This window comes from Eubalaena glacialis, chromosome 8 (genome assembly GCF_028564815.1).
Source record: "Eubalaena glacialis isolate mEubGla1 chromosome 8, mEubGla1.1.hap2.+ XY, whole genome shotgun sequence".
NCBI lineage: Eukaryota > Metazoa > Chordata > Mammalia > Artiodactyla > Balaenidae > Eubalaena > Eubalaena glacialis.
The window spans coordinates 109,946,232-109,962,226 of record NC_083723.1 but is presented as its reverse complement, the minus strand read 5'-3'; the positions used below and the strand labels follow the sequence as shown (position 1 = coordinate 109,962,226).

Below are 15,995 nucleotides of genomic sequence, written 5' to 3'. Positions count from 1 at the left end.
ATCAGTGGAGGTTGGGAAAAACCACCTACGCTTCTTACCACAGTAATTTCCCACTAAATTTTGCATATAATACCATTGATTCATTCATCCATCCATTCACTCAATCACTGAGTCTTTCATTTAGCAAATATTTCTCATGCATTTATTAAGTTCCTGGCCTTCTGCTGAACAATGAGAACTCAGCAGTGAGCAAAGCTGACATTGGTCCCCACCCTCATTGGGCTTACAGTCGAGCAGGGGAAACAGGCATTAAATACATCATCCAAAGCATGATGGATAGACATTCTAATAGGGGAAAAGCAGGATTTAATGAAAATGAACATTGAGGGGGCCTATCCAGGTGAGAATGTTGAGGCTGACTGGATCAGAATCTTGATGATGAGTTAATAAACACCTCCAAGAATACATCTGGCCCAGCGTGCCTCAGAGTGCATATCACAAACAAATATGAAGGATAGACTATGAACCATTTGCAACTGAATTGGTGCCAGAGACGTGAAAGGACTTCTAACCAGGGAAAGCTTTGGTTTATGTAAGTCACTTTGGTTTGCTGAAAGGTTCCAGGTTTACACATTAGCACGATAGTCAGGATATACCTTTTTGCCCTAATTTGATCGTCCATTCATTGTGCTCCACTTATCTTTTGAAACAGGTTCAGTACCGCTGTATAAGCATAATGACACTCTGTACTTTTTAATTCTGATATTAAGTTTTAATTTATTTTGGTTGCTTCAGGGTGTTTAGAATATATTAATGAGTAAATTATTCTATAGTATTTGTATTCTAGAGTTGTTCGAATGAGGGATGTAATTTTAGATCTCTAGATAACTGGACCTGTTTAAAATAGTATTTACATTGTTTGAACATGTGTAGCTTAAGGGAAGGAACCTGTATGCAGCAGCATTAGAAAATAATTTGCATTTCTTTTTCTTGCTGTCCTATATATCTTTGCAGTCACATTCTCAGCTCACTGACAAACATCACTAATCTAACAGTAATGTCTTTGCCATACATAAAAAAATAAAAGAGGAAACCAGTTTAAAAGGTCACAGCAATAACTAAATCTGAGACCCAGACACCTTTAAAAAGTCTGTAAATCCAGCTGAAGATTTTCTGGGATGGTTCTAGTCTTTTGGATATATTCTGCTATTTTAACCGAGTCATTAGGGAACCACACAGCAAAATATCTGCTCCAGAAAACTGAAAGTGTATTGAATGCTAACCTGAGGGAAAGGACAAGGAAATCTTTTGCTGCCATTTCTCTTTCCTTCCTTCTGAAATATGCCTCAAAAGAGAAAGACCTGCGTGGAAATAAAGCAGCTGACGTGCTGGCAGCGTGAACTCCAACAGAGATTAGGAGAGGCTGTCACCGGTGCGCAGACCCACCCACCATCCATCACAACATTGTGATACGTGCTGTCACACCACATGGCAACAGGAGGATCCCGTGTTCCAACACCATGATGCTTTATTACAACCACGTGTATTTCCAAACCTTGGAGCGTGATTTCGGCTGTCACTGAATTAAGTAAAACATTTGGAGGATTAAAGTAAAAAAAAAAAAAAAATACAGTGAATATCACAGTGTAATAACTGGCAAAGAAGCTCATAAGCCTTCTATGTACATTTGAATAGCCAACATTAGCAATATCCGACATTTTACAGCCTTACCAGCCAATAAAGAAACTTACCCGTATCTGAAGTAAGTGCTGAACTGTCTGCAGAGGCGGTGAGCGAGTTCTCGTTTACCACACGCTTGAGGACCAGCTAATACCAACATGGGATAAGGGGCGTCCAGACTAGGAAGGGTGCTGCAACAGGGCAGAGCAGACATGCATATTAATGCATCCAGTGTGTAAAGTGTCCATGTCACAATCACAATTAATCCAGTAATCCAGCATTTGCTATATGTAGACACTCTATGGAAGGATGGTCCTACTTTCCAGAAGCAAGTTGATTGCAAAATAGCAAAAAAATTTACCTTAACAACATTTTTTAAAGGAAAAATATGGTGAGAGATATTCATTCTTGGTTGATATTCTCCCCAAGAACTTCAAAATGAAAGAAATAAGACTGCCCTCTGAGAGGTAAACTTTAACATCTGTATCTATTGAATTAGAACACAGATGTGAAACTAACACAACCTTGTAAAGCAATTATACTCCAATAAAAAAGAAAAGAATACTCATGTGCAAAGAAAACAGTAATCACTGAAATTTACCTGAGCAATTACTATATGCCAGGCCCTATTCTAGGCGTCTTATATGCACTACCTCATTTAATTATCACAGGAAGCTAATGAAGATGATTCTATCATTATCCCCACTTAACACATGAATAAACTGAAGTACAGAGAGGTGAATTAACTTGCTCAAAGTAACAACTAATAAGTAAGAGCTGATATATGAATCTCGGCATGGCTTCTGGTCTAAAAGACCAAAGGACTAATTATATAAAATCTCTTGCAACATGCAGAGCTGAAGTGTTTGGGTTCCACTCAAGACACAAATTCTAGAAATATGGAATAAAATATAATATTTTGAAAAAAATCATGGTTGAGGTATAGATTCTGTGAAGAATGGGGGCAGTGCAGCATAATTTCTCTGAATACTCACAGGAACACAGAAAAACTTGAGAACAAAAGCCCGTGGAAAATGTGGATAACAAACCAGATGAAAAGCCACAAACCCGCAAGACTTCTATGATACTGGAAGCTGGGCAAGAGGAAGGAAGAGGAAGCAATGGGCAGCGTCTGAGAACAAGGGAACCCCAAAACAACAGGTATCCAGCAGAAAAAAGGCAGGCTGAAACTGCAATGTCCAGAAGCCTACACGTGAATGCTCATAAAAGCTGTATTTGTAGCAGCCAAAACCTGGAATCAGCCCAGATGTCCTTCGATGGTTGGTTAAACTAATTGCGGTGCAATTAGTAGCAATACAAAGGAATGAACCATTGATCTATTCAACAGAGGCTAAGTTTAAAAAAAAAAAAGTCAACCCCAAAAGGTTATACATATACTCTGTGATTCCATTTATATAGCCTTCTTGAAATGACAGCATTACCGAGAAGGGGAACAGATTATTGGTTGCCAAACGTTAGGGAAGATGAGCAGGAGGGAGGTGGCTGTAGCTATAAAAGGGAAGCAAAGGGATCCGTGTGACAAAACTCCTGTATCTTGACTGGAGTCATGCTCATATGAATCTACACATGTGATAAAATCACATAGAACTAAATGTACACAGGAGTACATGCAAAACTGGTGAAACCTGATAAGGTTGGTGGCTTGTATCAATGTCAGCTTCCTGGTTTTGATATTCTGCTTTAGCTAAGCAAGATATTACCACTGGAGGAAACTGGGTGAAAAATACCTAGAATTTCTCTGTATTATTTCTTACAACTGCATGTGAATCTAAAATTACCTCTAAATAATTTTTTTAAGTAATTAAAGGAAAAAATTTTGAGAGAAAGTGACAAATATTGAGGATAGGCAAAGGAGATCTTCCTGAAGAAGAAAACCAAAGCTAAGGAACAAATATTAAAGACTGTCATTCAAGAAAACCTTTCTGAAATTAAAAACAATAAAATAACACTATACAACATACCTGAGAATATTAGCCTAGAACAACTGGGCTATAAATGTTGTAACAATAATACCAAGACATAGTCTAGTAAAATTACTGGACTTAAAAAAAGTTGGGGGGATTATTCAGCTAGAAAAAGAGAACACATGATTTATAAGGGGAAGAAAATTAAATTGTCACCAGTTTTTTGACAGCAATGTTTTGCACCAAAAGAAAATGGAGAAACCCTTCAAGGGAAAAAGTGTGAGCCATGGACTTTACATATAGCAAAAATGACTTTCAAGTGTAAAGGGCAGAGAATATTATCAACATGCAAGATTTCAAGAGATACTGATTCCACAGCTCCTCCTAAGGAATCTGCTAGAGAACAAGCTTCATACAACCAAAATGACTCAAGAGGAGGCATCAGTTGTAAGGGCTGGCAGGGAGCAATAAATATGCCATTACCCAGAGAACTAAGACTAAATGACAGCAAAGGAGAAAGTATAGTGTGTGATGGATATATGTTCTGACAATATACATACAGTACACTGTTTTTAAAATGGAGTGATTGGTGCTTATATAAAATATATACAGTAGGCAAATTCATAGAGACAGAAAGTACATTAGAAGTTACCGGGAACTGGGAGTAGCAGGAAATGGGGGGTTATTGCCTCATGTTTACAGAGCTTCTGTTCGGGGTGATGAAAAAGTTTTGCAAACAGATGGTGGTGATGGCTGCACAACATTGTGAATATAGTTAATGCCACTGAACTGTACACTTTAAAGTGGTTAAAATGGCAAATTTTATGTTTTATATATATATATATATATATATATTTTTTTTTTACCACAATAAAAAACAGTGGGGGAATGGTTAATGGGAGGAACATAGGCAAAATATGTTTTTAATGTTTTCAGTAATTATTACTACTGGTATTCTGATACTGTTGTGGTGTAATATGGGACTTTAAAAAAGAGCAATTATGGGATATTCTAATTCCATCTTCCTCTGTGTCTTTGGTGAGGGAGAAAAGGAGATACAGATGTAACAGAGATGAGATTAAGTAAAAGCTCAACTATAGTCTTGAAATTGAACTGTACCAATATGAATTCAGGAGGTGTTCTACCATCTATCTATAGATAGATCTATCTAGATACAGATTAGATAGATATAAAAGATTGAACAGATGTAATAGGTAGGTACAAATAGGCAAGATGGGTGGATGGATAGATAGAAAGAATAGATAGATGGATCAATGAATGGATGGAGGGAAGGAAGGAAGGAAGGAAGGAAAGAAGGAGGGGAGGGGAGGGAGGGAGGGAAGGGAGGGAAAGGAGGGAAGGGAGGGAAGGGAGGGAAAGGAGGGAAGGGAGGGAAAGGAGGGAACGGAGGGAAAGGAGGGAAGGGAGAGAAGGGAGGGGAGGGAGGGAGGGAGGGAAGGAAATATATTCCTAGCTCTGTCCACTAAAAGACCTGGAAACAATGATCAACCCAGTGCCATGTTTGTCTCTAGCACCCACATTATGATTGGGAAATACCATTTCTCACTGAAACAAACCAGGGCTTCTTGGAGAAATGGCCGATTCCAGAGTTCGGACAGGGCTTGTACAAGATCAGCCCGGAGAACCTTGTCATAGGAGAGAGCAAGAAAGCTATCACTGACTACCAGGCCAGAGTCAAGGTTCTGCCGTGTCATTTCAATATTGGATCCTCACCCCAATCCCGCCAGAAGAGGGGACAGTGATTCCCCAATATCACAGCCTAGAAGTCCCAAGACCAAGAGTCAGGGTTCCTCTCCTGGAGCCTGACTCCTGGGGCTGCCAGGGAGCTGCGTCCTGACCCAGAGTGGGAAGGGCATGGCACCCCTGCTCCTGCCTCCATGAGCTTTTCAGAGTGAGCCCTGCTCCATCCCAGAGCATCTGGGGCTGCTTGGCCATTTGCTCTTCTCTGCCTGACAGCCAGAAATGATCCAGAAATACATGTTTATCAGACATTGCTGTAAATTTCTTTGACACATATTTTTATATAAATGTACCCTAAAGCATGAAACAACTAGCAATCTCATAAACTAGAAAAGAAATACAATGAGGACATAAATGTCCTTCTTTTAAATCAAATGTGCTTTTCCAGATGTATGCAAATAAATGATAAATCATTTCACCTAGAGAGCTACCATAAATATATAAAAATGTCAACGTCTACATTATTAAATTACATGTAAAAAATCATGTCCTGGATGCAAAATACAACATTTTCTCTCTGTGGGAAACCAACTGTGTGAAGTACAGGAGCAGACCACACGAAGAAGAGAAGCCATTTATAACCAAGAGATTTTACAAGTAATTTTAAAATGCCTTTGGGCATTGATAGAATTTCTGTATTATACTTATAGTGTAAATGGCCATCTGCTCCAACAGATTGTTTAAAAAGATATGGAGAAATCGTGGTAAATCTGTCTTCGAACTCAGAGGTGAGAGATTCTGTTCCTGTGTTCAACCAAGCTGGGTGACTTCTCCCTGCTAGGTTGCCTGGGGCTCAGGGCAATCACTGTAAAGACTGTTTCAGGTTTCCCTTAGGTGAGGAGGGCCTCCTTCTAGGGACTCTCTAACGTATAACCTGCGGTCTTGGGTGCTCTTTGGCAGGGGTATCTAGCATTCACGCACAGCTAAGGAGAAACTGACAATGGATAGAGGTCATCACAATTCTCTGTTGATGGGGCTAAGGTCTGTGGTTCTATCCTACAGCAGAAAAGTTGGCAAACTTTTTTTCTTTTTCATTTCACCATCCTATGTCACAGGCTAGCCACCATTCAAGCGTCCAGATGAAAGAGGGAAGTTGAATCCACTCATCGCCACACTTGGGAAAATGCCAACAAGTGAGCCCCATATTCAAACATGTGATGATAATATGCTATATCTGAGACTACACAGCCTGTCAAATAAAGACTTGATCCCCTCCCTCAGAGAGGTGAGAAAGGAATGGGTCACAAAATAGAGGGCTAGGGAAACGATGAGGTTGTCCTGTGCTGGCCACCCTGAGTTCTACCCAAAGGGTCCCTAAGGAATACCTGTCAAAGATCCTCTGTGGCTGCATCATGCTGTTGACAACGTGGGTCATGTGATCTTGGGCTGCGACCACTTCTGGGGGAGGGTCGTATTTATTCACTGCCGCGACCTTTTCCAGAATTAGAAATGCAAAGGGAAATGAAAAAAATTCGTTTTAAAAGGAAGACAAGCCTTAGATTTTCTTTAATGAAATGTCCTAGACATGCGACCAGGAATCTGTGTTCTGTCTTCATGTCTACTCTAACTTTCCTAAAACCTAAAGAATAATAATTATTTTAAAGTATTGAGCTGGAGCCCCTTGGTCACCTATTTCTTTATACTCCCTGGTTTGAAAGGAAAAAAGCAAAAACAAAATCAAAACCTCTGAAGTCTAAGATGACCTTTAATATAGTAAACATTTCAACTTTTAGTATGAAAAGAAACAAAATTCATAGTTCTAGATTCCAGGTAGTTGTTACTGCAGAATCTTCCCTCATGCCATCATGCCAAGAACTATTCCTATGATCTCAAATTCTACTAAACCTCCCCCTCTTTTAGTGTAACTTTCTCTTTTCAAAGATATGGGCCTTTTCCTCACGATGGACAGTTGTCCGTCCCCCGGCTTTGTCATCCCTCTAAATACACTATTCTTGTCTGCCATACCTTTATCTAATGCGTGGTTTTAAATGTTATTCCCTTCGCACAACGTTAAAGGGAAAGAGAAATCTAATAAGTGCCTTTGAGTGAGAGAATGATAACAGACTAGCATCTGTAACTATTTTTTAACCAAGATTTCAGAAAGGCATTTATGAACTGGAATATCTGCCTCTCTGCATATTTATACCTCCTTTTTCATTCCCATCTCAAATTTGCATCCAGTGTAAGAAACTCCTCATTAGTGGAGATTTCAGCTGACACCAGTCACGACAGCATGACAAATTAGCTTCCACAGGTATGGAAGGGGCTGGCAGGTGCTAGCATTCAATGTCTGGTTACTCTCAACTTGTGTCCAGAAGAATCATTATCTTAAAGAGTAGAATAAAGGATTTAAAAATCAGAGTATTGATTTATTTGAGTCCTTTTCGATGATGTGGTAGAATGACATTATAATTCACTTCATTGTTAAGTGAACTTTTAGAGTAACACAGATAGGATCACACACCCTCCAAATATGAGAGTTATCCAAACGAACAGTCGGCTATACTGCTGCCAGCCTACGTACATGGAGGCTGCTTCTGTTTCCCACAGCCAGTCTCCTCACTGTACCAAGAGCAGGACTTTCACTGCATTTGTGTTGATGCTCAGCTCTGCAGAGGGTTAAACGGATAGATCCTGGGACAAGGACACGCCCCCTAAATAATGAATGTACATACTGTTATGTAATCATTTATGGATTGTATTGGTCTTGCAGCAGGTAGCATGAGCTTTTGAGCCTATCAACTCGTAAACACAGGAAATGATACGATTACATACCTTTTCTTCCACTTTTATCTTCTTCTGATCTAATTCTGTTAGTCGAGGTAGCATAAAAATTACGAAGGGACAATAGTCAGATTTTTCCTGTTTAAAATATCAAGAGGGTTATTCAGTTACCTTCCTTTTCCACTAGCAGTCTACTTTCATGAGCTTAGGGCTTTCACCTACTAACGCTGTCATTCATTCACACACACACACACACATACACACACACACATACACACACACACACATACACCCCCTGCATAGGTCTTTACATTTTCAGCTTACCAGTCCCCTTATATTAACAACTCAAATGCAGGCTGTGCCTTGTAACTTATAAAGCTTTTCAAATGTGTGATCTTGTTAATCTCCCTGTGAGATAAGAGGGACAGTTCTGATTATCTTCATTTCTAAAGAGAAAAACAACGAAGGCTCGGAGAGGTGAAGTATTTCATCTAAGGTTCTATGGCCAGTGATCCAAACCCTATCTTCTAATTCCAAAGAGTTTCATTAATTTCTCATTATTTATTACTTTGTATTGTTTTATATTAATTTGTATCATTAATTATGAATTTGTTTTACAATAACAAAATGATATTCATTTATAGAACCACCTCCATATTACTCCCTATCATCTTCTGTGGTAGGATTACCTGCCTTTTAGAAATATAATTACAGTTATTTTGTATTAAGAAGCTACATCTCTTTGAAGGGAAAGATATTAAGTGGGGGATGCGTTTTGAGGATGAGAATATACATGAAATGAATATACAATGGCACCTTTTGTGTACTTCAAAGTGCAAATGTGGGGGAAGTTTATACATAAATGAGTTAACATGTGAAAGGGTTTGTGCTATTTATTTATGCAAACACCTAGATGCTCTTTATGGATCTGGAACTGGGAGGGATGGCCACTTTAAACCCTTTCTTTCCCAGGGATGCTTTTAAATTGCCTGCCACTATTCTCATACCAAACATTGTTTTTATTTTTAGATCTTATTTTTCATTTTTTATTTTGATTTTTTGCCTGCCCGGACATGTTTCTCAAGACACACAAAAAGAAAGGTACTCAGAGATACATACAAATTCAAGAGTCTATGGAAAGGCGAGTGAAGGATATAGATAGAAAGGGGAATGAATGACATATGCTCAAAGAGGGAGGGACAGAGTTGAGGAGAAAGGATCTATCACTGGGGGAAAAAAAAAGAGAATCCTGAAAAAGTCTGAAAGTTTGATATCCATAGGTGAAGAATCGGTAGGAAATATATGATTTTTTTCTATAATCATTTTACAATGCCAATTTTACAACAATCCCCAGGCGAATTTCTTTAAGTGTCTAATCTTAGACTTTCCTCTGTTATAAAATAGGAACCACATTCCATCTACACCTCAGGCATCGTCCATTCTTTCATGTAAAAGGACATTGCTCTACAATCTCAATAGCTCCCGCCTGATAATCTTTATAACCACCCGGATGAGTCACAAATGACCACACAGAGTAGGCAACCAGTATTCAATTTCAGGCTTTACAGGCACCGATGGTGGTACATAGGTGCGACTTTGCTTACCCCTTCTAATAGAGAATGAAGATAAACACACCTTATTCACATTCCTGATGTTCTATCAAAAGCACTTCATAAAGAAGAATTTCAAGAAAGTCCTCATCCCTCTCCCCTGCCCCCAACATAAAGGATGTCTCACCCGAATTGGATTTCTTAGAAGATTGAGAACTCGAAGGAGACGCAGGTTTTCAATGTATTCTATTTCACCCAGCTCAGCAATCTGTTTAATCCAAAAACAAACAAACACACACACAATATTATCAACAGACTAAATGCACCAAGACAACAGAGAACATAATATAAGAGGAGCTACTTTGGATCCTTTAAACTCAACTTATTTTAAAAATTGCTCTTGTGACTATCCAGCTTTTTAATGAGAACTCTGCAAAGCTACACAGAACAAGGGAATTATTGCATGTTCCTTCAGTAAATGCAAACTCACAGCCACATTTTCTTTTTTCCTCTCTGGATACAGAACAGTGAGGTAGATGCTCCTCATCTCACCCACGTTTATCTTAAGGCAGAAATAAAACAGTACATAGAATCAGAGAAACTGCAAAAAATGCATGCAAGGGCTACATGCTTCTCCCCATCACTATTCTGCCCAGCCTCCAGCTCCCCAATCTCCCTCCCCAACACTGCTTCTGCTGGTTATTGTGGTTATCTGTGACTGGGGAAGCCTTCTTACTGCATGTACATGTGTAGCTCTATCATTTTTTCAATGAGATAATTGTTTTAAGAAAAGGTAAACATGGGAGATTGTATGACATATTTCTTGATGTGAATGTTACATGACTATTCACCTTAAAATTCTTTGCTAAACGGTACGTTTATGTGTTATACACTTTTTTTTGTATAGGTAATGTTTCACGACTTTAAAAAGTAAGAGGGAAAAAGGTTGCTTGATAGTTCCTTAATTTGAGCAGGGATAGAGCTTGGGTGGCAGCAGGCCTCAATTCTCCACTAAACTAAAGACAGTTTTCCTTAAATGTCCTGTAATTAGCATAATTATAATCTTATTTCAGATGTAGATGCTGAACTTTTGCAAAAAATTAATAATCACTTTTTCATTTCTATTTCTCCCCAAGTCATTTCTGCATGCATGGTAAGATCACTCCAACAGCAGAGTCACTAATAGTTCCTGAGTTATCCAACCACAAAATGCAGTTGAAATGTAAGCTATTCCCAAAGCTAAATCAGGGGAGGAACACATGTGCCATGTTCTAAGGATGCCATTTTCAAAGACAATATGAAAGGTCAATTCCGAGTTACAATATATAACCTGCACACATTAATCTGGTTATAGCAATGTTATGCTTTTTCCATAAGATGACTAGACTCTCCATTAAACTGCCATTTGGATCATCTACAAGATAAAAGGATCAATTTTTAAATACTGTGTTATTTGGGAAGGTGGAAGAGTCACTTTGGTTCACACTGCTCAATCAATCAATAGATTGATTCCCCTCTAGCCTACAGCTCTTGTGTTTGGACCTAACACAAATGTTAGGAGGAGATGTTTCCTCGCAGCCAACACGTCTCACCAACGCATCCTGGCCACGTGCACTTACAGACATCGCTGGTGGGAGTGGATGTGTTACACATGCTTAAGCTATAAACCAGCTATCCCACTTCAAGAGGTTTATACTGAAAAGATCATCAGACAGACAAAAATTAGACACATGAGCATTCGGTCTAACGTTTTTGGTAAAAGTTTAAAATTTTCTCAATTCTGAAAAATTCCATCATTATGTGATTAAATGAGTCATGGCACAGTCCCATAATAGGAACACTAGGCAGCCATTTTAGAAGATGGTAACATCGATGGTGCTTAACATGGAAAGATCTTGTAAATGCTGTGAACACTATGAATAGAATAATCACAGACTATGTAAAATATTATCACTAAGATGTCAGTTGGGATGAGCCAGTCTTTTGAGAGTCAAATGAGAGGGATCCAGCTCCCCTCCCAGTCCTTTCAAAGGTAGGATGAAGTGGGTAAGGGCAGAGGGGAACACATGTGGAGGCACCTGGCTACCAGTGCCCACCTCTGCTGAACTGGTGATGTGCACCAGGCACAGGCCATCCTGCATGCGCCACCCACCCCGTCCTGCAGACCTCACCCGGCAGCAGACCCACCCTCAAGTCTTCTCTCTTCAAATGCCAAGACCAAGGCTGTGTGTGTCACAGGCGAACACAAAAGGTGTGCAGACACAACACCCCCAAACCACCTAAAGTGAAACACTGCCAGAAAGATTATATTCTGAAAGGAACTTCAGCCATCTGATGCCAAGAATGTCATACCAGCAGGGCTGATCCCCAGATTCCGGTCTACCCTTCTTCCCTGATCTCCTCTGCCCCTGTTGGCTAACCCCCACCAAGCAGAAGCCTTTCAACTTCCACTATGTATGGAGAAGTTGGCTCCTTTCTTTGACATTTCCTTTTAAGCCATGCTCTCCAAGCCTAACCATCCAGATCTAAAGAGGCCTGTTAAGTCTTTTTCGTAAAATACATGCTAGATAGATAGAGGTGAAATAATGACACTAAGTAAGACTCAGAGAAGTAAAACAGCAGTCTCTAAGTAACTCCCAGACCAATATTTTGCTTCTAGAAGAAAAGGCTGAGGTTATAATAGAGTTAACATTTTGGGGATGAGTTTTAAATGATAGAAATGACTTAAAATCTAACAAGGATTGTAGAGTGGAGAGTGACAAAGGCCCCCAAATCACCAGCTCATGATGAATTTGCAAAAATCTTAAAAGAGATGGTCAAATGATCATGTGAAGTTACGGCAATGTTTCAACAGCTTATACCAAGTAAATAATACTGATAAAAGTGCTCCCAATAAGATAATATTCCTAACATCAAGTTAATCATATGAGAAGCAATAGCTATGTTATGTTTCCCTTAAATGATAAATTCTCCATCCTTGATACACAGTATTCTCAGTAGTGCTAGAAAAATCTCTGAGGAAATCTTTGGATGGCTCGGCTTACAGAATATTTCACATACTGTTGGTTGTTCCCCAACCTGCCCAGCGGGGAGTGAGGGAATTGTGTCATTGTTACGGACCCAATCGTTGCCAAAGGATCTCTCCTTTGGGACATGTGGCCACTTTTTTCTTTTTTAATGGAGTCTCTTCAACATTTGAAAATTATAAACTCTGTTCTTCCCTAATGATCCCTCTCTTTTTCTTCAACTATTTCAAATATAATTTGAAAAGTTTCCTGGAATGGAAGAGAACACCATACTATTCATGAGGTCTTTCTAGACCTGTGCTACCCAATATGGTAGTTACTAGCCCTATGTGGCTACTTACCACTGGGAATATGGCTAGGATAAATTCAAATGTACTGTAAGTGCAAAATACACAATAGATGTCCAAAACGTAGTATGAAACAACAGAACATAAAATATCTCATCAATAATTTTTATAAAGATTACATGTTGAAATGACAATATTTTGAATATATTGGGCTAAATAAAGCAAAAAATTAATTTCACCTGTTTCTTTTTACCTTATTGTGGCTACTAGAAAATTTAAAATTACACATGTGGCTCACATTATATTTAAGCCAGAAAGCACTCTTCTAGATCATGACAACACCACACACTTTTCTGAAGGGAGGGCCATTAGCATTTCATTTAATGTATTAGCCTGCAGGGTTAAGAACACTGACTCTGGAGGCAAATCATTCTGTTTGAACCCTGGCTCTGCTATTCACTGGATATGGTATAACTTTGGACAAGTTACTTAATGTCTCTCTGCTCCAGTTTCTTCATCTGTAGAATAGCGATAATAATAGGGTTATAATGAGGATTAAATGAGATGATATATGCAAAGTGCTTAAAACAGTGCCTTGTGCATAAATATGCAATGAAAATCTCTGCATCATTTTATGACTGTAATTGTCATTATTATTACCATTACTCTTTTTCCTAAATCCTGAGATGCACTGAGTTGAAATGTAATGAGTGCATTCTGCCGTTTGAACACCACCTGTATGTATCTGCAAACCATTTTAATGGCCATTTCATGAAAAAGACACTAAAACCATATGAGACAGAGATTGTTCTGACTTCATAAGACAGGTGGGACAGTGAACAAAAGTCACCCACTAGAATTAACCTTAGAAGTTAACAAACAATTTAATATGCAAGTCAAGTGAAAATGAGGAGGAATAGCTTTTGCCTGTGATTAAAAATCCACTTCTTCTCAGACCTAAAGATTGCCTCCTTTTCTTGATTTTTTGAAATCTAATAGCTAATGGAAGCTCATTGGAGAAAGAGTCATCAGACCCAGCTGATAAGCACCAACAAAGCCGAACAGAGAAATATCTCCACAGGAACGCATCTCACTCCAGCTAGGATCTATGTCTCTTTCAGGGTTAGCCAAAATTGTCATTTTCAAGAAGAAATAACCATTCGTCTTCCTTATGAAATCTTTCCCCAAAATATGAAAAAGTACTCGAGATGAATAAAATCACAATGTAGATCTGATTGCATAAGAGGTGAGTTATAGGTACCAACTTAATACACCATGATTAGGAGCACAAATGCTTTATTAAAAATAAAATGTAATTAAGAGTGAAAGCCAATTGATATAATTGGTGAAGTAATGTGTGCATTAAGCCAGATAGGGTAATTTGAGTAAGTCCAATCCCCAACTCATTCGGGTTGGGAACGTACCCTATTGTTGCAAATAGGATGTAAGAATTCACTTCCTGTGTCTCTTCTCATTAAATGGGGCACAGGCAACGCCAGCCTGAGGCTGTTCTCTTGTCTCTAGTTTCCTTCCTCTGACACGTCAGACATTCCTAATGCCATCTTTCTACCCCAAATTTCACACGAATATATCTACTTCACAAAGTCACGTGCACCTGGTTGCAGTTTAAACCTTCAAAACAATGTAATTAGGAATCTTCAAATTTTCAACAATTAAGAATTATTACTTATTTAAAAAAAAAAAAAGCAGTGCTTCAACTGTTGCTCCAGGAGGTTTTCTAGAATAACTTTTCTGAGCTGGCACTGAATGTGATAGCACTTGAGAAATAATTATAGACACTAAAACCAAGACATATAAAGTATAATATGACATTACCTTATTATCCTCGAGGTTGATCACTTCCAAGAAGTCATGACTCCCTAAGCCTTGGAGGCTACTGATCTGATTGTGGCTCAGATCCAGGAGCTGCAGGACCCTTAGGTCATCCAAACCTGTGATCTTCTCAATCTGGTTATTGCTCTAAAATTGATAAAATACACTTAATGTCCTAAAGGGAAAAGTGTAATGACAAGTTTTCATCCTGGATACTGCCCCAAACCTCTTAAAATCAGTAAGACATTCTTGTCCCCCCTCCCATTCCCATCTTTCACCTCCCTAAACACATATACATACACCCCAGAAAGAAAGCCCAGTCTTTCAGCTGGAAGACTCAGAACATAATATTTTCGCTAGAGGTAAAGCAGATGAATGTTTGAATCAATAGGAAAGACAAAAGTTAGGTAGTATAAGCTTTTGACATTGCTAACCTCAAGCTAATGGCGGCATAGCTCCAAGCTTATCTTTAGAAATGTAAATTTAATGCAATTCTTTCATCACCATCACAGAAAACCACTTGAATACTGTTAACTCCCATATACACTCTGTTTTCAGAAATATTCTGAATATAATCACCTCATATCATGAGCACTGTAGTAGTCTGGTACATGCCTCCACTTATTCATGCTCTTGTAGAGTTTCCACCTCTTGAATCCAGGATAGACCTATGACCTACCTTAACCAAAAGAATATGGCAGAAGTGTCCCGGTTCCAAATCTAAGACTTAGGAAGGCCTGGCAGCATCTCCTCTTGTGTCTTGGAGCCCTAAGCTGCCATGTAAGAACTCTAGCCACTCTGTTGGAGAGAATTTGTGGAGAGGTCACCTGGAGAGGAGCCCTGAGACTAAACGGAGAGGAGAAACCCAGCCATTGCAGCATCCTGGCTGAGCCCAGCCCCCAGCCAATCTGCTAGCTGGATGTGGCAAGACCAGCAGAACCACGAGCTGAGCCCAGCTCAGATTACAGAACTGCTATCTAATAAAATGGTTAACTAATAGAATTTCTCCACGCCACTACACTTGCGGTGGCATGTTTTACAACAATAGATATATAAACAAAGTTCTTAAATAATTTACACGTAAGCATCTTCTTAGACAATACCATGAAACAGAGAAAGATATAAGATTTAAACACTGTTCTTTTTCCCAACCCCCCTGTACCCATAACAACAAATTATAGTGATAACAATAATTTGTATTTTCTTGTTCATTTCCCAACATTCTCAAAATTCCTTGGGTTCTTTAGCCTTTGAGGTATAAAACTAAGC

At 38.9% G+C, this 15,995-nt stretch overlaps 1 protein-coding gene across 2 annotated transcripts in view; it reads right to left on the bottom strand.

Moving 5' to 3' along the window:
• Positions 1-15,995, bottom strand: part of LRGUK (leucine rich repeats and guanylate kinase domain containing) — a 115,494-nt gene that overhangs the window by 58,412 nt on the left and 41,087 nt on the right. For both annotated transcript variants that reach the window (XM_061198063.1, XM_061198064.1), the window contains exons 7-11: positions 14,730-14,873; positions 9,768-9,848; positions 8,082-8,168; positions 6,632-6,738; positions 1,692-1,811 (exon numbers count right to left, since the gene is read on the bottom strand). In XM_061198063.1, coding sequence (XP_061054046.1) covers positions 1,692-1,811; positions 6,632-6,738; positions 8,082-8,168; positions 9,768-9,848; positions 14,730-14,873 — 539 coding nt within the window. The remainder of the gene's footprint in view (positions 1-1,691; positions 1,812-6,631; positions 6,739-8,081; positions 8,169-9,767; positions 9,849-14,729; positions 14,874-15,995) is intronic.